At 34.9% G+C, this 26662-nt stretch overlaps 1 protein-coding gene and 1 long non-coding RNA gene across 51 annotated transcripts in view; one reads left to right on the top strand and one right to left on the bottom strand.

Annotated features, from left to right (window-relative positions):
* The window catches only part of ank2b (ankyrin 2b, neuronal), a 245000-nt gene that overhangs the window by 102148 nt on the left and 116190 nt on the right, over nt 1-26662 (bottom strand). For 30 of the 50 annotated variants that reach the window (XM_073906502.1, XM_073906471.1, XM_073906503.1 and 27 more), the window contains exons 2-6: nt 19712-19813; nt 10311-10409; nt 6978-7076; nt 6803-6901; nt 5007-5192 (exon numbers count right to left, since the gene is read on the bottom strand). In XM_073906502.1, coding sequence (XP_073762603.1) covers nt 5007-5192; nt 6803-6901; nt 6978-7076; nt 10311-10409; nt 19712-19813 — 585 coding nt within the window. Of the gene's footprint in view, nt 1-1194; nt 1219-5006; nt 5193-6802; nt 6902-6977; nt 7077-10310; nt 10410-19711; nt 19814-26662 lie in introns of all 50 variants that reach the window. The other 20 variants (XM_073906469.1, XM_073906464.1, XM_073906463.1 and 17 more) reach the window with 1 other exon arrangement.
* Nucleotides 10407-22387, top strand: LOC141375151 (uncharacterized). The gene is made up of 5 exons (XR_012382743.1): nt 10407-10509; nt 17594-17669; nt 18496-18621; nt 19095-22100; nt 22185-22387. It is a non-coding gene; the product is annotated as an uncharacterized lncRNA (long non-coding RNA).

The following is a 26662-nucleotide window of genomic DNA, read 5'->3' on the forward strand; positions in this document are numbered from 1 at the left end:
TATACTCGGAGAGGACGAAATGACTAGTCTAAACAGGCTGCAAAATATATGTACACCTTTACTAATAGTTAATCAATGCATTTGCCTTATTTAAATAATCTACATGTTTCAATCTTGTAATTGTAATAATTTTAGAGATAATGTCTGTTTTTATTCCCTTTTCTGTCATTTATTTCCATTGTATAATTATTTTAATAATTTGTTGATTATTGTTATTATATTACATAATAAATAAAATTATTGTTAAAAATGAAATGATGTTTAGTTTGTCGCATGCAGTTAACTTTTTATGTGATGTGGATAAATGGTGTTTCAATCTGGCTACCACCGCAAGTATATTTCAAACCTGTGGGAAGCACTGCAGCCAATAGTGTTTTCAAAAGTACCGACTGACCCGCCCACCACCTTCCCTAAGCCCAACCGACAGTGTTTTAAAAAGCAATGCTGAAAAAGAAAAGTCCCCTGATTTCTATCGCATTTTCAGATTTTACCACATTCTTACCCTGTTACTTACTTGTTTATTTTATTTTTTTGGCCTCAGGTTTTGTTGAACCCACTTTCTGGAACAGTTCTACACTAGGCTTGAACCCATTGTCATCATCGAATCTGCTCTTCCTCTCAAGTCCGCCAGTGTACATGTCGAGCTACCGGACAAACTGGTAACAGCGAAAAAGCTGTCCATATAGAGGATAATCGGTCAGCTGGTAAGCACGAAAAGGAACAACGTCATACCGCCTTGTAGCGTTCATTTTAAAGATGAAAAGCAGCTACAGTATACGTTCTTCTGGCTACATAATTCGCGATCTTCAGAAATGTATATAGGGCAACATTTTCAGAATGAGTCTATGTTGGAACTATTGGCTTTTCATTCCGTATCTAATTATAATAGTACTATGTATGCAAATAAAACACCATCAGCAATCACGGCTAAGATCAAAATTAAAAACATTCTCAAACCATTTCACGACTAAAATGGATCTTTGTGACATGGCATATGCAAAGGGTTTTTGGATGCTGCTGCAATGAGATCATAATCAGACATGCAAAGGTCCAAAAAAGAAAAACTAAAGAATGCTGAAAATGTAATGAACAGAAAAGCTCAGTTCTACATGCCAAAAAGAGGACCAGTAATGAATGAAATAAATCAACGGCTTTTGATTTTCCACAGATGAATGAGGAACTAGATATCTCTACCTCGGTTGTTCTATTGACCATCATCTGTTGCAGCAAAAACAGGGAAGGAAATAGTGTTGTTATATTTCACTCAAACACATTTACTCTGAGATGGCGGCTGCATGCAAATTGTGCCAGAGAAGCCAGAGGTCTTCATTTTTCTCTAAGAGACCATATTTATCATCCAGCCTGCCACTAGCAAACCATTAAAGTGACATTAATTCACATCAGTTGACATCTGGTATGAGGTTTCAGTTGTAAATTTAAACGGCCATTAAAACAAATACACTTGTGAATGCATGTCTTTAGCATTTATGCCAATAGCTATCAAAAAGTCTCATTGGGAAATATGTTTCAGCCTACCTTTTTGCAAAAAAAACGCTGCTTCGGGTACGTTTTGTCACACATTTCAGATGAAAAATCCATTAGAGGGCGCTCTGTAGAGTTTTATGAATCTGAAATATGTTTCTTGAGGTATGTTTTGTTATATGTTTTAGATACGAAAAGATGATGCCAACCATCAGGGACTTGCAGAACAACACATACACCTAATACACCAATTTAGTGTAAAAAGCGCTATGCAAATAAACTTGAATTGAATTGAATACAGGGAATCACCGATTTAATTATTGTCTAAACCCAATCAGTAGTGTTTGGGTATACCAACTGCACTCTTTTTCCTTTGTTTTTACATTGCTTCTATCTCTTTTGTGGAACCATCAAAAAATTGCCCACATGGAGAGAGATATGTTAGGAAAACATTAAATTACAAATAATACACAATGAGTGTGTTTACATGGACACCAATAATCTGATTTAATATGATTAAGACAATACTTTGATTATGAATCTACCATGTAAACAACAATTTTTGATTAATTTAATCCCATTAAAGTCATAATCGAATCAAATAGAAATCAAATTAAAATATGTGGAGTAGCTGTACAGACATGTAAACACCTTAATCAGACTATTACCGTCATGTAGGACATGCCACGTTTTGCGACAGAATAATTCATACACACACACACATATCTGTTTGACACTATCTGCACCTATCCAGTCAGTAAAGGACTGTTGACACATGCACAGCGAATTTATTTTTTTTTCTCTCGCGCTCTCTCCCATACGGCGTGTGGTAGCAAATTCCATTAAAGCAAGATTCTTCCAGCAGTTCATTCTCACATTCAATATCTCGTTTGTCACAGGGGGCATGCAAGAAATGTTACCGTGTGAAAGTGCCAAACTGCAGTTAAAGTTGACAAATTAAAAATGAAACACCTGAAATGACATGAGACTCCGGAGGAAATGTGGATAGCTCGGTAATGCAATAGTCAACTGAATTATGTGTTTTAACATGTAAAACAGAATCACGTAAGAAACGTTCAAAAAGCAAAAACCTTAATCATATTATTGTTTTATTTAGATTAAGGCAAATAATTTGATTACTTTATATAACTATGTACTTTATAAGACTATGTAAACGAAGCCATTGTTAAATTGTTTTGTGGTATTTATTTGATGTTGTGCAAAATACTGCATGAAAAGAAACCTTTCTTCATTGACAATGTCCCTGTGAATATCATTAGTGTGAAAAGGAACAAAAGTAATTTCTAAATCACTGCCCCATTTGTTCATTATCCCTAGAAACTGCAGTCAAATATACATTTTGAAGTAGGATGTGGCAGTTTCACAAAGATGTAGGCTGAAGCATGAACTTCCAATGAGCCAGGAAAAGACCGGATTTCTAGCAAAACATTAACAAAATTAGATGTTTAGCTACTCAAATAATTAAACATTAAATAAGTCAATATTGTACATTTACAGACAGGTGCAAAAAGTAAAAACTTTATATAAATTTTATGACCTCTAATTAAAATCATCTCTTATGATTTTTAACTCTTTCAGCTGAAACTAAAATTGAAAGTGACACTTGTTTTAACTTTCATTAAAACAATTCATGCCTTTTGAAGTTAGAATTAAAACATTAATTCATAAGACAGTACACAAGTATCACTGGCCATTTTAAAGAAAAATAAACACCTCTACTAGCATTCCTTAAAAAAAACTTTCAGTCTCGCACACAACAGATATTCATGCACACTTTCACACAAATGTAGGCTGCGCCTGTGCACATTCACTGGGCAAGTGCATGCTTTTATATTTACAGGGAATGTTATTACATAACATTCTGACAAAAAAATAAAAAGAGTAATGAATAAGTAGAGGATAAGTAAATAAACAGTGAAACCCGGATTGCATCAGGATGGAAACACAGGACGCAGGCACATTTATACTAGGAAGAGAAACAGAGAAACGCAGAGAGACAAACACAGACAAAAGATTTCATCTAGCACAGTAATGGATGACACTAAAAAAACATCTTAAAATTAATACCAAGTCCTACACACACACACTTGAACATCCACAAGACAGTTTTACAAGAATACTAAGACAAGATGCCGGATCTGTCTATTAGTACATGCTGATGGATGGATGGATGGATGGATGAATAGATGGATGGATGGGAATTTAGAAGTATTAAATGATTCTCTGCACAACCTACACAAACTATCTGTCAGTAATTGGTCCTAAAGGGTTAGCTCATCTCAAAATGAAAACTGCTGGCATCTTTGAAATTTCTGTAATGATGTCGCTTCAGAAGTCTTGGATTACAGTAAGATTAATATGGATTTATTTTTTGATCTCTTTATGATTATTTTTGAAGAGGGGGAGAGTGAACACATTCACATTAAAAATATCTTCATGTGTGCTTTAAAGATAAATGCTATGAGTTTGAAACATAATAAAAAAAAGTAAAGCACAGCATTTGCATTTTGTGGAGCTAACCCTTATAAACATATACACACACAAAACTACTACAATATTAATTCTTAATGTTTTTAATTTGAATGCCAGTCAGTGTAATAACACAATGAGTGAAATATCAGTCTGTTTTAACCTGGAGTTGCATTATAACATGCAAAGCATGCAATATATTTGGACCCAGCGACCCACTTTAAACCATGCACCTTTTAAATGTGTGTATTCGTCAGTACAACTGAGAGATTGCCCAAATGTCTTTGCACAGGTCAGAGTTCACAAAATAAGAACAAAAGAGTAGCTCCCACAAGAGAAGCAGTAAAGTTAGCTAAAAATGTTTATGCTGCACAATCCCAAAAGTTAAATGGATGTCAAAGGAGGAGATCTTTAGTTTTTTTAAGCTAAAGCTTAATTGGTTGGTTTATTTATTTATTTTAGTGCTAGCATGCATCCAGTAAAATGTGTTTCCTTTGTATTATTTCATGATTTCCAGTCTATGTCTACTGTATACAAAAATGCATGTAACTGTTAACAGAAACACATGTAATGAAAACATTCAGTTCCACTACTGACTGAATGATTAAATGACTCATTTTAAAGATTGAGAACAATCTTGGAGTCAAACCTGAATGCAGAGATTTGCATAACACTTTATTTTGTATGCCCTTGTTACATGTTCTATGTACTTTAGCAATAGTAAATTATTCATAATCATAAACTAAAACCAATAGTATGAACATATTAATTATTAATAAATACATAAAATAAACTCAATCTAAAACTGTATAATTACAACATGTAACATGGAAACACAACATAAAATAAAGTGTAGCTGCTGAGATTTGTAAAGCTCATGAAAGATTAAAATTTTTCTATAAATAATTTTTTAATCTTTACATGCTCGTAAAACTGTATCTTGTTTATTTTTAATAAGTATCTATGTATTTTTAAACTCGGTTGTTCGGTAAAAATTCGGTTGTTTTCCACCAATATATTTCCCCCATATTTACCTTTGACTGAACATCGGCATTGTGGTCGTTTTGGAGCAGCAGGGCAGCAGATTTGGTGTCGTCTTTGCGGGCTGCGATGTGCAAGGCAGGCAGACGTACTTTGCCCTTTGTGTCATTCTCTAGAAGGATGGATACCACCTGATTATGGCCTTGCTGAAGTGCTATAGCTAGAGGTGTGAAGCCATCCTGCAAAATGAGAAAAGAAGATAGGAAGTAAACTGAGCTTGCATTTTGCCAATCAGTCTGACAAGACAGCATTTATATATTGTAATTCTATAAAGATAAAAAAAGTTCAATTATTATGAGAAGTACCTAACTTATGTATGGCTAATTCTAATTATAGATATATCAACAATTTGATAATGATAATGAATTTGCACAATATTGATATCGTGGACACTTCTAAAAACAGTGATAAAGTATTTAGCATTTTAACTTTTAGTTAGCTTTTTTTAAAGAATATGCACAATGGTGTATTCACGGTGGTGGTAATGACAGTGTCAGATGCTTGCAGACCTAACTTTTTAGCTTATTACATTTCATAAATTAATCTGGCCAACTAACATTAGCTAGTTTAACTAAACTCACAATGAAAACCACAAAAGCTTTTCTTAACCTAAGGGTGACTTTAAATTATTTAGTTAATAATGCATTTAAGTCATATCGTAGTTGTAATTTGTAATATTTTTGTATTTTCACTAATATCAACATAGTAGCTCTAGTAAATCTGGCCTTTTCTCACCAATGATTTTATCCATTTACTCACTTTTATTAACAAAGCTTTATTGTAAAGTGTTACCTATTGTACTTCATACTACTTTTGCAATTTAATTTGGCTAAACCATTCGTTTTATCTATACATTAACTAATGCACATACATTTTTTTTATGACTGTTAAAGAAACATAACAGCTTCAGTCAGTATCTTAATATTACTGTACACTGTAAACCCAGCTATTGTCATAACTAAAGATATCAGGTTGATATAACTTGACATTACTTAAAATACTTAATTTAGCTTAATTACTTAATACTTAAATTGGCATCAAAACTTAAACAGGTGTGTTTACCTTACTCATCATTAGGCAGCAAAAAACTTTGAATTCATATTTTAAGTTCTCTGAAAGTAACATTTTAATTTCTTTGAATGATTCACCATGTCTCTGTTTAAAATGATTGGTTGCACTTGAAATTCTGCCTTGACAATTACGCTGATTGGTTGATTTATGTTATATGACACAAGTGATGCTGAATTTTGCTGAAGCGCAGCAGGACAGAGGCACTACCTGAACCCATCTGACGAAAGAAAAAAGTTCCATTACTAAGTAGATATTTAAATGCTTATAAAATATGCTCTAAAATGCTCTAAAAAATAAACAAGCGGTCTGATAATTCAGGTGAGCTAATAATTCTGACTTCAACTGTACGTAGTTCAGAGCTGAGAAATATAATAGATGCATGTATCCAGTGCTAAAAATTAACATTTTAGGCTTGGGTTAATGCTTAGCATTTGATTCAGCATTATGAAGGCTGTGATTGGCATGACCAATGAAAACTTTAAGATCAGCTGTGGAGCAGGTTAGTGGTGAAGACCCATTATGTAATAAGAATGTATAACCTAAGCACCCTATTCACCATTAAAGGCCCTGTTTTATCTCTTACATTTCAACACAAATACTTTTGCTTAATTAGTAAGGATGTCTGGACTCTGTGATAGTTAACTTTTTTTTTTCATTTTTTTTTTTTTTGCTAAATTACCATTTTACAGTATTAGAAGTGGTTGAGGCAACACTTTACCTCTGTTGCGATACTCTGGTTTCCACCATTCTCCAAAAGGTAGCGCACCACATCTAAATGGTTTTCTTGAGAAGCCATGTACAGGGGAGTGAATCCATTCTAGGAACACAAATGAACGTTTTTAGTTTGTGTATTTTTCAGCTTTTGCAGGTATAAATGTTTGATTTGTTCCTACCTGAGATTGTGCATTAATGTTTGCTCCTCTCTTAGACAGGATTTTTACAACATCTCCTTGTCCTGCTAGTGATGCAATGTGAAGAGCTGTGTTTCCTTTCTGTGAGACAAACAATCAAAACCAGTATTTCAGTTAATCGGTTCACGAGAGCACACTGTGATTATGCCAGACATGAGCAATGTGATACAACAAAACTAACAGATCCCATTATAATCAGTGATAACATTTAAAGTGGATTCAGTCATTTTGTTCAAATACGTACGAGTAAGGATACAGTTAGCTTTTTCCGGCTTGTTTTAACATAAAGACAATGTTTTATTTTAGAAGATACATTCATGTAAATTTGGTGCTTTGGCATCCCTGTTATAAAAATGTAAAACTAAGAGAAGAAAATATTTTAACAATGATAATGTTGAAAGGATGCGTATTCCCTTGGCCACCAAGTTCATCCCCACATATAGTAGAAAAGCAGGGTGTAAATTGCAGAGGGGTTTGGATGGTCTGACGCCAAAACAAGATGTATGTATGGGTCAGCCTTTTAAATAGTAATGCATACTTTATTAAATATCTTACATAATGATGTAAATAATTTAAACATTAGATTATATAAATATATATTTGGCCACCCCTGTAAAGGTTCATACCATTGTGAATGCATGATCCCACCAAGCAGTCTATGCTAGAAAATGTTCAGAAGTCTAAATTTATCAGATCTTGAGCACCAATAGATACTGTGTGTTTAAAAGACACTTTCCTTGTAAAATAGTTGTTTGTATCTCCGTATAGTCTAAAAATAAAGTAAAATTCTATTGTTTATATTATAATAGACATATTCTCTCACATAAAAGTCATGAAGTAAAATAATAAACACAATATTTCATGGTCAGGGCAAAGTGGTGGCACAATAGGTAATGCTGTCGCCTCACAGCAAGAAGGTCGCTGGTTTGAGCCTCGGCTAGGTCAGTTGGCATTTCTGTCTCTGTGCATGTTCTCCCTGCGTTCCGGTGGGTTTCCTCTGGGTGCTCCGGTTTACCCCACAGTCCAAAAGACATGCGATACAGGTGAATTGTGTAGGTTAAATAGATGGTTCCCAGAGATTGGTTGCAGCTGGAAGGGCATGCGCTGTGTAAAATATATGCTGGATAAGTTGGCAGTTCATTCCGCTGTGACGACCCCAGATTAATAAAGAAACTTAGCCGAAAAGAAAATGAATAAATGTCATGGTCATCTATCTATTCATTGGTGTAGGAATGCAAACTCTCCCTAATCCTTGCTCTATCAGGAATCGCCACAGCAGAATGAACCGCCAATTTCTCTGACAATTGTTTTACACAGTGGATGCCCTTCCAGCTGCAACCCAGCACCGAGAGATAAACCCTCAATGCTGAGAAACACCCACACACTCTCCCATTCCCACACTACAGCCAGTTTAGTTTATCAAATTAACCTACATTGCAAGTCTTTAGACTGTTGGGGAAACCTGAGGAAACTCACGCAAACACAAGGAGACATACAGTACAGTATATACATTTGGCTCACTGAAGCATGCATTACATAAAATAATATAACCGAATCAGTTAATATTCTTTTGTTTTTTTTAATTTAACCTCCTGATAAATAATCATCCTGATTGAATGAAAATGCTTAAAAAATAAACCAAATAAACGCTGCTTTGAGCACTTTGTACCCTTACTATACACTTACTGGCCACTTTATTAAGTACACCTTACTACTGTAGCACGGGGGTTGGATCCCAGTTTGTCTTCAGAACTGCCTTAATCCTTCGTGGCATAGATACATAAAGTAGGCACAATGTGGTCTTAAAGGTATGGACATGGTCAGGACCAATACTCGATAGACTGTGGCATTGACACAATGCTCAATTGGTGCTAATGGGCCCAAAGTGCCAAGAAAATATCCCCACACCATTATACCACCACCAGCAGCCTGAATCGTTGATACAAGGCAGGATGGATCCATGCTTTCATGTTGTTGACGCCAAATTCTGACCCTACCATCCGAATGTCGCAGCAAAAATTTAGACTCATTAGACTAGGCAACGTTTCTCCAATCTTCTATTGTCTAATTTTGGTGAGCCTGTGAAAATTGTAGCCTCAGTTTCCTGTCCTTAGCTGACAGGAGTGCGGCACCCGGTATGGTCTTCTGCTGCTGTAGCCCATCCGTCTCAAGGTTGGACATGTTGTGTGTTCAGACATGCTCTTCTGCATACCTTAGTTGTAATTAGTGGTTATTTGAGTTACTGTTGCCTTTCTGTCAGCTGAAACCAGTCTGGCCATTCTCCTCTGACCTCTGAAATCGATAAGGCATTTGCGCCAACAGAATTGCTGCTCACTTGATATATTTCAGAAACTGTTGATCTGCTGGGATTTTCATGTAAAACCAACTCTAGGGTTTACAGAGAATGGTCCGAAAAACAGAAAATATCCAGTGAGCGCCAGTTAGATGGCTACATCCAGCAGGATAATGTGCCTTGTTATAAAGCATAAATCATCTCAGACTGGTTTCTTGAACATGACAATGAGCTCACTGTACTCAAATGGCCACCACAGTCACCAGATCCCAATCCAACAGAGCACCTTTGGGATGTGGTGGAAAAGGATATTCGCATCATGGATGCAAATCTGCAGCAACTGCGTAATGCTATCATGTCAATATGGACCAAAATCTCTGAGGAATATTTCCAGTACCTTATTGAATCTATGCCATAAAGGATTAACTCAGTGCTGAAGGCAAAATGAGGTCCAACAAAAGTAATCTAAGTGTAATCCATTTTGTCATGTAATATTTAATCACTGATTACACTGATTACAATTCACAAGAAATTTGTCTAGTTCTGTTAACAGAAATCACATTTAAAGAGTTGATGACATGCTTTTCTAACCATAGCCTTACGATCCACTATTTTTTACTTGTTTATGTGAGTTGTACCTTTAAAGGGATAGTTCACCAAAGCTGAAAATTATAACATCATTTGCTCAACCCTTCACTTGTTATAATCCTGTCTGAGTTTCCTTTTTCAGTTAAACAGAAATAGGTTTATACTAAAACTGTAGAAAATCTGTAACCATTGACTTTCATGGTATTTGTTTTTTCCTACTCTGGAAGTCAGTGGCAACAGGTTTCTAACATTTTTAAAATTCATGTTCAACAGAAAAAGAAAACTCAAAAAGGGTTTAAAACACTTGAGGGTGAGTACACGATGAGTAAATAATTCATTTTTGTGTAAACTTTTCCTTTAAGCCTGACTCAACATTGAAGACATCTGAAACCATTTCCACCCAAGCCATTCATGCTTTTCATGAGAAACTCTACCTTGGTAGCAGAATCTACTGAAGACCCCCTCCCCAGCAGCTCCTGGACCAGATCCACATGTCCTTCCTTTGCTGCCAAGTGTAAAGCGTTCAGGCCATTCTGTTGGGGTCAGAGACACAAGTTAGTAGTTCATTTCTTACTAAAGCACACATAAAAGACAAGACAACAAGCATAGTATACCTCCTCATTCATTTCCAAGGTAAGTTTTCTATCTTTGAGATTGAAAACTCTTATATTATAGAGAGTTAAATGTCCCAGGTTTTGCTGAATGTCTAGTTTATCCTTCTAAATGATTGTCAGAGCCATGTACATTCTCCAAAGAGCGTTTTATAGAGACATATTAATAAAAGGAGTGTCACAAGCTACAGTAACAGATGACTACTGGCTACTTTAAAAATCATGTGGGATCCCTTTGACAGCCAATAACAATGCAGCAAAGAACCCACAAATCGTATTTTCTACAGCTTGCTATAAAAATAGTTATATTTAATATTAAATTTATATTTGTTCTTTAATCTTTAGCAGAAAAGTGTTAAAAAACAACAAAGAAAATACAGTATTAGTACTGAAATATTGTAATTGATACTGTTATATGTACTTGAATAAGCACTTAACAGTTCATTATAATTAAATGAAGCATTTAAAGTGTGAGTTCACGCAAAACTAAAAAAAATATTTACTAAAAATCATTTACTCCTTTTACATTTTTTAAACCTTTATAAGATTCTTTCTTCTGTTTAACACAAAAAAAAAGTTATTTTTAACAAAGCTGGTAACATGTAATTGACTTTTTGACTTTGACTTTTTGTCAAAACATTTATTTTGTACAACTATGAAAATAAATAGTTACAGGTTTTCAGTATTAAAATAACTTATTTTGTGGTAAACATGAGAAAAAAACCCAAAGGTTTGGAACCTTTTGAGAGTGAGTAAACGAGTACATATTCATTTTTGAGGACACTATGCCTTTAACACTTTCCCATGTGCTCCTCTCAATCATACATCAAGCCAAAAGATGAGTACATCTTGAATATATCATGTAACAAATGCTGTAAACGGTGTTGTAGCCTCAGAGACTGACTCAGCTTACAACTTTCAACTAATTTACAACTAACACCTTACTAAAACTTTAATAACGGGCCAAATAGTATAGTATCATTTGTTCAATGTGTTGGGAGGCAATAAAAAAAAAGTTCCAGTTTGTGCTGTTAATTTCAATAGCAGTGTAGATTAAACCTACAGTAACTGACACTTTTTATTTTTACTTGGAGGAATAAAATTGTATTATCTAACTTAAAATAAAATTACAATAAACCTAACACCTACACTCTCAAAAATAAAGGGTAACAATTTTTCAAAGGGTACAAATTTGTACCTAAAAGGTCCATATTAATACCTCAAAGGTACATATTAATACCTAAAAAGTACAAAAGTGTTCCTCTTAAAATTTGTTGGTACTAATCAATATACTTTTGAGGTGCGGACTCTTCAAATACAAATGTGTACCTTTTGAAAATGTATCACCTCAGTGACAGGTCTCATACCTTTATTTCTGACAGTGTAACTATAACCTTAACATGTTTAGTTTTTTTTTTCTTTTTTTTGTCTTCTTTTTTTTTTTTTTTTTTTGCATTTACCAAACAAATAAAATTATATCATCCAACAAAAAAACAAACAGTTGAAAACAAAACACTGAAACAAGAATTTAATTCTTAACACCTATAAACAGGGTATTAACAGTAATCTCAAAGTGAAATTCAATAGCTTATAAGACCTCTTTTAAGAGTCTTTCCATACATTTTAAGACCTCATTGCCACTTTAGGTTTCAACCGGTAACATTTTAACTAAAGTATATTTACTAAATGCTGAATACAAACAACATTATTCATACAGTATAATGAATAAAATGCTAATCCAGCAGGTGGCATATAAAGACAAATATTACAAATTGCACATCACTCGTATATTTTTGAATGGAGAAATGTTTGATGTCAATATGACGAATGAAACCCGCCTTATAGTACAGGACCCAATCATTGATCGCTGATAGATTAATGATTTTGATGATGATGATGACTGATGATTGTATGATGGCTTGGAGCAGAAGACCAAAATTTTTCTGCAGATTTTGAGTGATTTGAACGTTTAGAAATAAAACTAAAGAGACAGTAGTTTAATTTTATTAATAATGATTTTTGATTTATAATATGAAATTTAATCAAAAGCTTGGCAAGCAATTTTGGAATTTTTTTTCCCATTCCCATTGTAAATGTTTTCCCGATTCAAACAGAATGCCTAAGCATACTGCCTGAGAGGCATTTCAAAGATGGCCTTGTAAAGGCACTTGCCTTAAAGAGACTTTCAAATAGCAAGAATCACGGCGTTGCCTTAATTACTACAGTAAACAAAGCAACGTGATGGTAAATCTAGAAGGATTTTATTGATTTCATAAAGTACACAACAACACAGAATTGCATATTAAAGGCAAACTTTATAATAAAACTAGGCATTAAATAAGTTATTATCCAAAATGTATGGAAAACAACATTTAAGACTTTTTTATACCTTTTAAGGGTCTTAAATTTCTCTGAATTGGTTTATCAATTGGTTTATCAAGCTGGTTTTACATGGTTTCTTGCTTCAGTTCTTGTGTAAAACCTCACAAAAGTAACAACACCAAGTGCATCTACTGTGCTAAGCTAAATAAACAACATGCTAGCCAGAGGAGAAAAAGGCCAAATGACATTTGATACTGCAGACCAAATGATCCATGTGCCTGATGTTTACCACACTAGACACACGCTGTTGCCATAGCAGAGCTGTTAGCATGTGCTGCACGAGGTAGACACTTGATAATAGAGAGACTAAAATAGCTGCAATCTCTCTAGGTGCATGACGAAGCACCAAGAAATCAGCGACATGAATCAAAATGGTCTCTCAAAGCACTGTTATGCATACAGTACTGACCTACACCAAAAAATGACAAACATTGTGGATGTGTTCAGAGTCATATTTCCCTCAATCTCAATTACTATTTTAAATGTCACTTTAAAACTGAATTCCACAATTTTCTGCCAGTTCCTGAGATTTTGTGTTGAAGGAATCCATTCGGCACTTTTAGCTTAGCTTAGCATTTCACTCAAAAAATATCCTATTTAAAGCTTGAGTCTTCTTATGTCTTCCTTTGCACTAAGACTGACGGAAAATTCAATTCAGCTTTTTATTCTCTTTATTCTCTATTTTCACCTGGGGATACTCATCCCGAGGTCCTCAGATTAGGCGGAGTCACTGATTGGATCCAAGACCAGCGACGTGATGATCCCAAGGATTCCATATCCGGGACCAGGCCATATCCTGAGCTGCTGCTGCGCTGATGGTCGTGGGGAGTGGAGAACATGTGTCTGATTCCAGCGACGCTCCAGGGACAGACGAGTCTTCATTGAGGTCATCTTCCAGCTTAAACCACGGCGAATGAAGTTCTGCACAAGACTTTTGGCCAGCGGAGAAATTAAAATGGTCGTGCCCAACTGAGTCTGGTTCTCTCAAGGTTTTTTTTCTTCACTCCCATCAGGTGAAGTTTTTTTTCCCTCTCCGCTGTCGCCACTGCCTCGCATGGTTCAGGATTTTTAGAGCTACGCATCGATGAATTTGCTCTTCAGTGTTTGAACTCTCAGTAATGATTAAATCACACTGAACTGAGCTAAACTGAACTGAACTGAACTTAAACACTAAAACCTGAACCACACTGTTCCAGTTACTGAACCACACTGTTCCAGTTACTATGACCATTTATGTGAAGCTGCTTTGACACAATCTACATTGTAAAAGCGCTTTACAAATAAAGCTGAATTGAATTGAATTGAATTATTAATCTTTCAAACCACTGTATTCGAATCTTTAGTATGTCTTTAGTCTTTAGTTGTGGAGTTACAAACATTCAAATAACACAGCAGTACTGGGTTTACAGTTTAGATATAACCACTGATGTTTATGGTAAAGATTAAAATAACTGTCATATGCATTTAGCTTGATTCTCAAAATGAAAGGTGTAGGCAGCAGTTACATTATTTAATTAATAAGTGATGACAACCAGCCTTCAAAAATATGCCACTGAATAATTCTTCAAAAATGATTCATCTAGTCATGAAACATAAAGTTTTATAAGTAAACTACTGAATCATTTATCAAAAATGAGACAAAAAAAATATGGGTTGTACACATTATAATGTTAGATTTCTACATTTAGCATGATCAGCAACAGCAGTAGTAACAGTGAAGTTTTCACAGTACTGAATATTTAACTATTTATTTTTATTCAGCTGATTATGTCACATTTTATTTTTAACAAAATTACAGATTCTAAGTTTTGTTTGTTAAGGGGAAAAGATGCCTTGCAGTACTGTTTTTGTAATAAACGAAAAGCAAATAATTTTAATTAAAATTATATGGTCCAATCTGTTACACCACTACTATTTTTAATGTCGATATAGCTAGTAACCTAGTTACCTAGCTGGAGACTATTTTTAGGTTACATGTAAACGTGTAAAGGTGAGTTCAACAGCAAATCAAGCAATTTCTGATGTCAGATTTGTCATGGCATGCAGGTAAAAAAAAAGATATATGTATAGTTTAAGTTGAAGTCAGAATTATAAGCCCCTCTGAATTATTAGAGCCCCTGTTTATTTTTTTCCCCAATTCCTGTTTAATGGAGAGCAGATTTCTTCAACACATTTCTACACATAATAGTTTTATTAACCCATTTCTACTAACTGATTTATTTTATCTTTGCCATGATGACAGTAAATAATATTTGACTAGATATTTTTAAGAAACTTCTATAAAGCTTAAAGTCACATTTAAAGGCTTAACTAGGTTAATTGGGTTAACTAGGCAGGGTAGGGTAATTAGGTAGGTTATTGTATAATGATGGTTTGTTCTGTAGACTATCGAAAAAAAAATTTGCTTGAGGGGGCTAACAATAATATTGACCTTAAAATGTTTTCAAAAAAATTAAAACAGCTTTTATTCTAGCCGAAATAAAACAAATAAGACTTTCTCCTGAAGAAAAAATATTATCAGACACTGTGAAAATTTCCTTAAACTGCTAAACATCATTTGGGAAATGTTTGAAAAAAAAACAAAATCAAAGGGGGGCTAATAATTCTGACTTCAACTAATATTTTAATAATTTTTGACATATTGAGCTTTATTCTTTAGTGCTACTGGAGGCACATTCATATACACATGTTGCTATGGCTGCAATGTGTGTAAATGGCTTTTTAATCTAACAATCTACACAAAATCCTCTTAATTCAAAAACCACTCATCTACAATGGAAAGCACTTTGTCTAAAAATAAGTAAATACATAGTTCCAGGATTTTCAGTCAGTTATTTGCATACTGTATCTTTACAACTGTTTACAATCTTGTTTCAATTTGCACAACAAACACAAATTCTGTTTCAGAATCAGGCAACAACCAAATATCTCTAATGTTGTTGGTGGGAATCTATCAGTCCAGTATCAGTAAATTTACAGTATGACTATTTTTCCCTTTCAGTTGAAGTCAGAATTATTAGCCTCCCTGAATTATGAGCCCCTGTTTCTGTTTTGTTTCCAATTTCTGTTTAACGGAGAGAAGATTTTTTTAACACATTCAACACATTTCTAAACATATTATTTTTAATAACTCATTTAACTGGTTTATTTTCTCTTTACTATGATGACAGTAAATAATATTTGACTAGATATTTTTCAACACACTTGTATACAGCCTAAAGTGACATTTAAAGACTTAATTTGGTTAAGGGGGTTAACTAAGGCAGGTTAGGGTAATTAAACAAGTTATTGTATAATGATGGTTGGTTCTGTTGACTATTGAAAAAAAAGTTTAAAGGGGCTAATCATTTTGACCTTTAAATGTTTTTTTTATTATTATTATTATTAAAACTGCTTTTATTCTAGTCGAAATAAAACAAATAAGAGTTTCTCCAGAAGAAAAAATATTATCAGACATACTGTGAAAATATCCTTCTCCTGTTAAACATCATTTGGGAAATATTTGAGAAAGAAAAAAAATCGAAGGGGGTCTAATAATTCTGACTTCAACTGTATTTACCACTTCATTTATAACTAATTTTAAAATAAAATTATAAAGAACGTTCAAAAATTCATAAACACCATAAAATAATGGAATCCTCATGATAATTTATTGAAAAATTACTTAAAGCTTTATTTGATCATTTGTTTTACTCTGATGCCTCCGGATATTCCAGACATACAATACAGGCACAAAAGGATGCTTTTACACAGAATCACAGGATTAAACTTTTATCTGCATAAATACAGTACTCTTGTAAAGCGTTATAAACAATACAGCAAATCCCAAATGCCTTAGTTATTACTGGCCAGCTGTTTCTATAAATACCATAGCATACATCTCTGGCATACACAGCACATCTGAACTGCTTTATTGCTTGTATTGTCACAAAATGCAAACTAAATGATCACAGTGACTATAAAGCATAAACATATTTATATATGATTAGACAGTTGCACTATACACTGCACACCTCATAATGTCTTGTATTCAATAACCATGGAGCAGCACAATGTTTTCAACATTATTGATAATAAGGTCACATTTTGAAATAAGGTTTCATTAGTTGATATACAGTATGAGCTAACATGAACTAATAACAAACAACATCAATCCATTATTTATTAATTAATCATAGCTCCTGTACTAATGCAAATATTAAATTCAGATTCATGCTTTTCAACTGTTAATGAACTGTGAGTTAGCACACTGTAACAATGAACGTTAACAAAGATAAAATAAATATTTTGTTCACTATTTGTTCATGATTGTAAATACAAAACATTAGTTAATACAACATTATTGTAAAGTGTTACTAATAATGACAGATACATTTTTTGAGCACTGAACCAGCACATTGCCATGATTTCTGAAGAATGAATTTTTAAAAATTCTCCCCAAAGGAAATGTGCTTAGTGCTAAGAGGGGTCAAAATAAATACTGACTTTTGTTTAAAGTTGCCCTCTTTCGGCTTTTTTATTATTATTCTGTCTACAACATAAAAGCTTAACTAAAATCGCATTTAAAATAATTATTACTAAATCCTGCAAAAACTTGTATCTAAAAATATCTAAAAGAACTAGTTAAATATTACTATTTGGAGTCTGTACCGGTTACTTGCTTGACTGTCTAATTGAATTTCCACAATTCTGAAACTGACCCTGCTTCAACTTTTGTTTTGTAGAGCCACAGGGATGTCTTCAATTACCAATAAAGGAGCCATTGCCACAGATCCTTATGGTCAGCTATAAACATATCATGTCAGTACTAGCAGTTCATACAGATCAGTGTATGAAAATATTCTAAATTTCAGGCTAGAGTTCTAAATGAAAACACTTTATTATGTGACACAAACCTTATGTGTGCTACATGGGTAAAGAGCATTCTAGATCAGTCCTCTGATCTTATTTGGCCCTCTTCTTGAGGGATCAAGTTCAATACTCTGCACATTGTGGTTTGAGTCCCACTGCTGATGAGGCAGTGCTGTGACTCACTGGTGATGCTGGCAGAGGCGGATGCTGAGACAGATAATAGCCATGCTCTCTCTGCCAACACATACTGTAAGAACAAACCCTTGATCCTAAAGCTGGTGAGTGTTTTTTTTCTGCCTATAAAAAGCAAGTCATGCTTTCAGCATCTGATTCTAAAGAGGGGGATCTGTTAGAGAAGGTTATTCAGTCAGCCACTTTTGAAAACCTGCATTAGATTATTACCTGTGCTGTGTGGCCAAGCTTCAATGACCAGAAAAAGAAATTCAGCTGTTTGTTCTATGTTATACTGCAGTTTCCTTAAATTGGCATAGACACAGCCTCCCTGCACACAGAAGAATCAATCTAGGGATGCACAATGTATTGCTAAGTTTAACCATAAAGTTACTAAAATGTTTATCATCTGCATGTGCTTTTAAGGGATGTGACTGTGTGAATATTTTAGCCTGTTTAAAGCATTCAGGCACAATACATTTTAATCATTGTATATTTAAGAATGATTAATTGTATTTATATATATACGATTGTTACAACCCTTTGGTTGTCATGTTTCATGTGTAATGTTGGAATTATCTGTCTCTCTCTCGGCCCTCCACAGGAGACATCTGATTGGTTACTTCAAACTGGGTGCTCGCATTTTAAAAGCTGTGACACAACTTCCTTGGTGAAAACCTGAATAATAACTCAACGTTTGCAGATTTCTGTTTTTGTGTCAGGTAGATAGGTAAGTTTAATGTATTTTCTTTGCTTTCATTTGAACAGGTAAGATAGAAGATTGTGTTTGTTATTTTGGCCTTATCAGCTCCCAAACTCAAACCCCCAGTACATTTTGATTGCTTATTTACTTTGTCTTCATCATGTAGTGCACCTTTCCTAGATTGTGCATAACTTGAAGACTAGACTATAGTGTTATTTTACCTTTGATCATTCAATTGCTGTAGCAGATTACTGCTAGACTCACCGAAAACCAGAAAGCATTGTTTATTTCATTTGTAACTGTGCTCTACTGTATTTATCAATGCTTTTGATGCACCCCCCTACAAAATCTAAAATAATAATTTTTTTCTGATAAACTAGTGTCATCCCACTTTAGACGCCTGATAGAGAATAAGTCAACCTTGAAGTACCAAAGCTTCTGCTGAATGTGTGTGCTTTTTTTCTTTTTCTCTGTTTTGACCACTACATGCCACTATATAGTCAGCTCCTCTCCACTTGGCCTTCTGGATGACCTATTATGTCTGACTCTTGTGGCCTAAATAATTTTTGAGAAGTATATATATTTCATGTATTTCAAGTATATATATTTAACCTTTTTTCTGCTGTAAAGTTGGCCATTCTAACAGTGGGCTCAATTGAAATTTGCTCTGTTTTGGAGCCAGGAGCGGCCAGGACTAGCGGAATTTCGGATGAATTGCAGTTTTAGTTCCTTCCGTATTGGCTTCCTGAGAGAGAGCGGGAGGTTGCCACTTGGGATTAACCAGGATTATTTTTACCTAGATGTGTGAAGCAGTTAGTGACCTTCTGTAAAAAGTATAATTGTTGTTTATTTGAGAATGCAAAGTTAACAAGGCAAGTGAAAATCTGAACAACTGGTCTAACTAGACAAAGAGTAAATATCCTTAACATTGAGCCATGCTCAATTCTAACACTGAAAAAAATAAGAAGTTGTTTTTTATAAAGGCTGTATGGCAAAAGTTCCTCTTTGAATGAGAAATTATATTGAATGATGGTATTTAAACTTCAATAGTACACAGATGACATGACATGTTGCAGTTGACAGCCTCATCTGTGTATCTACAAAAATAGCCACCTACCTGATTACTAGTGCCGATGTCTACTCCACCCTTCAGATATTCCAGAACCTTGTCAATATTGCCTGCTCTTGCTGCTCGGAGGAAACTGGTGTTGCTGTCCGACTAGAAGAAAAAAGAAAGTGCATAATTAACACAGATGAACTTTTTAAAAGTTAAAACATATTAGCTCAGGAGACAAATATTCTATTCTAATCAATTCTACTAATAAAACACACAGATAACACTATAAAAAGGAGCCAGAAATGCTGTTCAAAGCCCTTAGAGGTCTTGATTAGGTTGAAGCAAACATAAGGCGTAGCGAAAATAAAATACATTGCCAGTTGCATTAATCTGCAGTGCACCAATAATACCTCAGCAGAAAGATTGCAGACACTCAAATCTTTTTTAGACAGCATGGTAAGTAAAGAACTCCACAGTGACTTCAATAGATATGAACTGTATTACGATAAAGAATTCAGAGAAACGTGTGTACTTCCTGAGCTTGTGAAAAAACTGAAGTAATAGACAACTTCAGTTATTATAAAAGCAATGCTTTATGCTTACATTTCATGTAAAATCAATTCAGAATTTGAATAGAAGTTTTTCATGCTGCTAAAGTGAGCAAATAAGTTTTCATAATACCATTTTAATGAATAACTCAATGTTAAATCATTTCTCTGTAATTGAGAAGCATAAAAAAATAACTGAAATGTGATAATCATTAAATATAAATAGATGTACATGCATAACAGATACTTTACAGTGGTAGTGGTGTGTAAATGCAAGAATCCTAAACCTTTATTGGTAAAGACTGAAAATTTGGTTTTGTATTTTGCAATAACATGGTGTTGTGAAATTTTTGAAACCTTATTGCATAAGTAAGGGATGATCAATAGATCAACGTGTGTAAAAGGATTTTAAATGCACATCACAGAGACAAAGAAACACCTGGCCCAAAGCAGAGGAGCATTTAAAATCCTTTAACAGTTTTCAATTATATCACTCATTCCGTGGTCATTTGCTCTTAGCTACACAAAAATGAATTGAATTTTTATCAGTTATGAAATGTGTTCCCTATTTTGAATCAGTCACACAGGCAGAGAATGAGGCAGCATGCATGAGTGAGAGAGAGATCATGTGTGTATAAATTTTGTGGGCATACCTAAAACCCCAAATCAGAAAAAGTTGGGACAATGTACTAAATGCAAGCAAATTTTAAATTTACTTTGGCTTGTATTTCATTACAGACAACATGAACACAATATACTTCATGTTTTATCAGGTCAACTTCATTTCATTTGTAAACATACATCCTTTCCTGTCATTCAGACCTGCAACACATTTCAAAAACTGTTGGGACAGGAGCAGTTTAGGGCTAGTAATCAGGTATATTGTTTAAATAATGATGTGATTCAAAACAGGTGATGTCAGCAAGTGATTGTGATCATGATTTAGTACAAAAACAGCATCCAAGAAAGGTCTGGTCTTTTAGAAGCAAAGATGGGCAGAGGTCCACCAGTTTGCCAACAAATATGTGCGAAAATTATTGAAATGTTTAAAAACTATGTCTCTCAAAGAAAAATAGAAAGGCATTTGGATATTTCACCTTCAACGATGCAGAACATCATTAAAAATTGAAGTAAAGAATTTCAGTACGTAAAGGACAAGCAGGGCCGGCGCGTCCATAGAGGTGACCTAGGCGGCCGCCTAGGGTGGCAGTATAGAGAGGGCGGCATCCGCGACACCTCCCTTACCACCCGCGTCCTCAGTTATGTCCGCGACACCTTCCTCACCATCCACTTCCTCAGATATTTTCGCGCATAGACGCAAGAATAGAGAGGGCGACGTCAGCGACACCTCCATCAGCACCCACGTGTCCTTAATTATATCCGCGCATAGTGCGGCAGAATAGAGGTCCGCAACACCTCACTTCTTTTTCTTAACTGGTCACTTTCATTTTCACATTGTGGTTAAGGGCAGTGTGATCTTCCTCTGCCCAGATACCGTGATTCCTGATCCTTCAGATGCACTGAGTCAATAATTCTCATTCATCTATAAGCGATTTCACCACATGGGCTTAGGAGCACTACTTTGGCTAACCTTGGTCAAGTACCAGAATATGTAGTTACAGCCACAAATGCCAGTTAAAACTGTATGTGCCAAAAGGAAGCCCTATGTTAACAGTGTCCAAAAGCGCTGTCAACTTCTCTGGGTTCAGAGGCATCTTGGATGAAATATCTCACATTGGAAATGTGTACTGTGGTCAGATGAATCAGTATATTAGTTATTTTTTGGGAGAAATGGATGGCATGTGTTCCGGATCAAAGAAGAAAAGGATCATCCAAACTGTTATCACCAACAAGTCCAAAAGCCAGGGTCTGCCGTGGTTGTGTCAGTGCCCTTGGCAAAGGTAAATTGCACTTCTGTGATGACATAATTAATGCTGAAAAGTACATAGAGATTTAGGAGCAAAATATGCTGCTTTCTCTTCCAGGGACACCCATGCATATTTTATCAAGACAATGCAAAACCCCATTCTGCACACATTACAAAGTTGTTGCTGCGGAGGAAGATACAGGTACTTGACTGGCCCACCTGCAGTCCTGACCTTACATCAATAGAGCATGTGTGGTGCATTTAGAGTTTGGAATATGGGTGTATTAAAAATAATAATAATAAAATCATGAGGAACACATCAAATAATGTTTATTGTAAAAAAAAAAAAAAGGAAATGAAGAGTTTAGATGCAAAAACGTCTAAATCCTGCTTGTTATTTTCTTTCAAAATTAACATTATTCTCCAACTCTTGTTTGTAGGGCTAAGTAGTTTTACTTTTATAGTGACAAATCAGTTATTTTTATTACCTTTAAAGTTAAATAACTGAACATAAACATAGGAGACTGAAAACAATTTTCATTTTAGGATTCAATTTCTGAGGGCATTTAGAGGCTTTTGCATCTGAACTCAAATTTAGAAATTACTACTTTCTTTCTTTTATTTGTGTTTTTTATTCTATACAATTTTTCTGATTTTGCGGTTGTATATATAGTATATACATACCAGCCATATCACTCTGCAAGACTAGTTACACACTGAAGCTAAGCAGGGCTGAGCCTGGTTAGTACCTGGATGGGAGACCACATGGGAAAACTAAGTTGCTGTTGGAAGTGGTGCTAGAGAGGCCAGCAGGGGGCGCTCAACCTCTGGCCTGTGTGAGTCCTAACGCCCCAGTAAAAGTGAAGGGGAAACTACACTGCAGTGGGCACCGTCTTTTGGATGAGATTTTAAAACCGTGGTCCTACCTCTCTGTGGTCATTAAAAATCCTATGGCACTTCTTGTAAAAGAGTAGTTGTGTAACCCTGGTGTACTGGCCAAATTCCCTCCATCAGTCCTTACCTATCATGGCCTCCCAATCATCCCCATCCACCGAATTGGCTCTATAACTACCTCTCTACTCCACCTATAGCTGGTGTGTGGTAAGCGCAATGGCACCCATGTCCTGTTTCTGCCATCGCATTATCCAAGAGGATGCTGCACACTGGGGATGGTGTGGAGAGACCCCACCCTCATGATTGTGAAGCGCTGTTGATAAATGTGCTACAGAAATATATATTACTCACTTACTATACTGTCTTTAGGACTGTGATTAAAACTGAATGGAACAACTTGTGCATCTTCTAGCCAATCAGAACCAAGAATTTCAGCAGACCATGGTATAATTATTTATAAAGGTAATGACTTGCAATCTTGTAAAACTCCCACTGTCAGTGTGTCTTATAACTCACATGGCATTTCTGAGGGTGATGCAACCTGTTTGTTTGTTGTCACTTCTCCAAGGGACTCAATCAGGCGCCTGTCTGGCTCCTTTTCCCTGCCTGATATCTCTATATAGAGAAGGCAACTTAGGACAACACTCTGGAGAAATATGTCTGCATTCACGGAGACTGCTTAATGAGAAATAAAGTTACCTTAAAGAGATAGTTCACTCAAAAAATGAAATTTCTGTCATTAATGACTCACACTCATGTCCTTCCAACTTATAATACATTCAATTATCATTAGAAAACAAATGAAGATATTTTTATGAGATCCAAGATCTCTCTATAGACAGGAAGAATGAAAGTGCCAACAACATCACTAAAACATCCAGGTGTCTCAGTGGGTCAAGCGTTTTGTTAAGTTAAGATACAATTCTTTCTTTTTTTTTGCACAAAACTATTGGCAGATAGCTCTCAGATTTCATTCAAAAATATGTTCATTTGAGTGTTCCAACAGGTTTGGAATGATGTGAGGGTAATAATGAGATTTTGGTTGTTGTGGGCTGTATTATGCACTTAACAACCCTTTAATTCATTAATTTTCCTTCATCTTAGTCTCTTATTTATGAACCGCCAACTGTTCCACCAAATGTTTTAGGCAGCGGATGCCCTTCCAGCTGCAACCCTGTACTGGGAAACCCCTATACCAATTATTTTTTGAAAAATAAAATGGCTCCAAAATCCCTTGAAATTGAAAATGAATGGATGAATGGTGTCATTGTGGCATTAATTGTTTGTCCAATTAAATGATCTCTAAAATTATTTTTAAATGATTTCCTAATCAGTTAAAGGTTTAGAATTTTGCATTCTTACATCTATGCTTGTTTTATTTTATTGTTTTAGAATGATAATGAAAGTTCAGGACTGTGTTCTTTTCACCTGCAATTCATTGATCCTTCAAGGTTGTAGGGTCATGGACAGTGATGGGAATAATGACACTATAAATAAACTGTGATACTTTTTCAGTAACGAGTAATCAAATGCATTTCGGTTTCGCCGTTATAACGCCAATACCGTTTCTGACACAAAAAATGCACATTACTATAATTGAGTGAATGTGGTGTAACTGAGAATGTGATGATTGGCTTGGACAGAGTACATTTCCATTGTTTGCTTATCTAAGGCAGAGTAGTGCGGGTGTTCACACATTAGTACAAGCCGAGTCAGTTGCACACACCAATGACCAGGAGTCAGAATGGCAAACTGAAAATATAAGCACTACTTTTCCCTCGTAAAAGGCATGAATGTTTATTTATCGAGCGGCTTATGTCCAGGAAAAAAAAAGAGTCTCTCTGCGTCAATGACAAATAATTCTGATCTAATGAAGCACATCAAGTCTTGTTAGTTGTGGTCTGTGCAATACATACTTAATGTTCTAAAGCAGTTGTCTCAAACTTAATTTACCTGGGGGCTGCAGGAGGCAGAGTCTGGCTGAGGCTAGGCCACCTCAGGTTTTCCACAAGAAATTAATTATCATCTTGTTAATTATTCACTTGTTTATTTTTTCATCTTATTTTGTGTTTAAAAAATAGAGATTTGAGAAGATGGAATTTTTTAACACAAAATTAGATGAAATAATAAACAAATTAAAAATGAATAAGATGACCATGGCAACACTGCTGTAACTTTCACTGAGAAATGTTTCTCTGCCTGCGTCAAGTCCAGCTGATGTCCTGCCCCGAGAGCCATATACCCCACCGTAATTGGTAGGTTAGTTCAGCTCCGCACACAACACTGCAAAGTGCCATAAATATCAAACTTGAGGGCCGCACTACCATTAAACTTTTAAATTAAGGCGAGGGCCACAAACTATCATATCATTATAAATATTATCATCACTATAGTTGCACAATATAGTAGCCGCGAATTTGAGACCCCTGTTCAAAACCATATATTGTGTTTTATTGTGCAACTTTAGTAATGGTAATATTTATAATGACATGTTGTATTTATTGGTTGTCTCTCACATTGACCCACAACAACATTAAAACAATGAAAATTAGCATAAAATGTTGTACATTTATTTTATAGTCATTTTACAAATGAGATTTTTTAAAGTAACGCAATAGTTACTTTCTCGGGTAATTATTTACTTTTATAATTATGTAACTCAGTTACTAACTCAGTTACTATTTGTGAGAAGTAACTAGTAACTATAACTAAATACTCTTTTAAAGGAACCTGCTCAAAACTGGTCATGGAATATTTAAAAGGTGAATTATTACAATATGGTTTACTATCAGCAATGTTTACCAAGGAGTTAAATGTAAGTACTTTGTGTCTGTCAGTAAGAATTAAGAAAACCGAGTACTGGACTACTGTGTGCGAAAACATCCAATGGCACTGCCTACAACAGGAGGTTTGGAAAATGAATGCATGATTTAGATACTGTATAAGGCATTTCATAAACTTCATGAAAAATAAATATTTGCATAAAATAGCTAAAATGCTAAATATTAAAATATGACAAATCTGAAATTTGGTCAACACAACCATCATAAAAGTCATTGATCACATGATGTGAATGAAATGATGACTTTTAACATAGCATAGAATAAAACATTAATTCAGAGAGAGTGCTTCTCTGCTTTAATTCAAGCACTGTGAGAAGCATTTTTGAATAATTCAGTATCCCATGACAAGTAAAGCTAGAGACATTCTCATTTCAGCTCAGTAACCAAGGAGACTGGCAGCTCTACCCCTCTCTTAAACCACACAACAAACCTTGTTGTCTGGCAAGAAAAATAATTCAGTTTTATTCATTTCTACACTCTATTCCAGCAAGAGCTCACAAAAAAACAGCTAAGCACCACTTAACTAGCGGCATTAAGTTCACTTGCAAATTATTGATATGATTTATGATTTAATTAGCATAATTTGTCTTACAATTCAAAAACAATCTTGTCTATTAAGTTAATTAAAGACCTGGGGGGCATTTCCCAAACAACGCCGAAACTTGTGGCTGAACTATCATAGTATGATGCATCGTTTTGGAAAAGAACGATGTAGTGACGAGTGTTCGCCCAAAACCATAGCTGCTTTGTAGCAGATCTATCTATCAAGCTTTGAAGACGTAAAGTAAGTTCTGCTTTTAAATAATAGGTCATCTATAGTAGTGGTCCTAAACCACCGGGCCATGGACCGGTACCGGTC

Source organism: Danio rerio, chromosome 7 (assembly GCF_049306965.1).
Source record: "Danio rerio strain Tuebingen ecotype United States chromosome 7, GRCz12tu, whole genome shotgun sequence".
Classification (NCBI taxonomy): domain Eukaryota; kingdom Metazoa; phylum Chordata; class Actinopteri; order Cypriniformes; family Danionidae; genus Danio; species Danio rerio.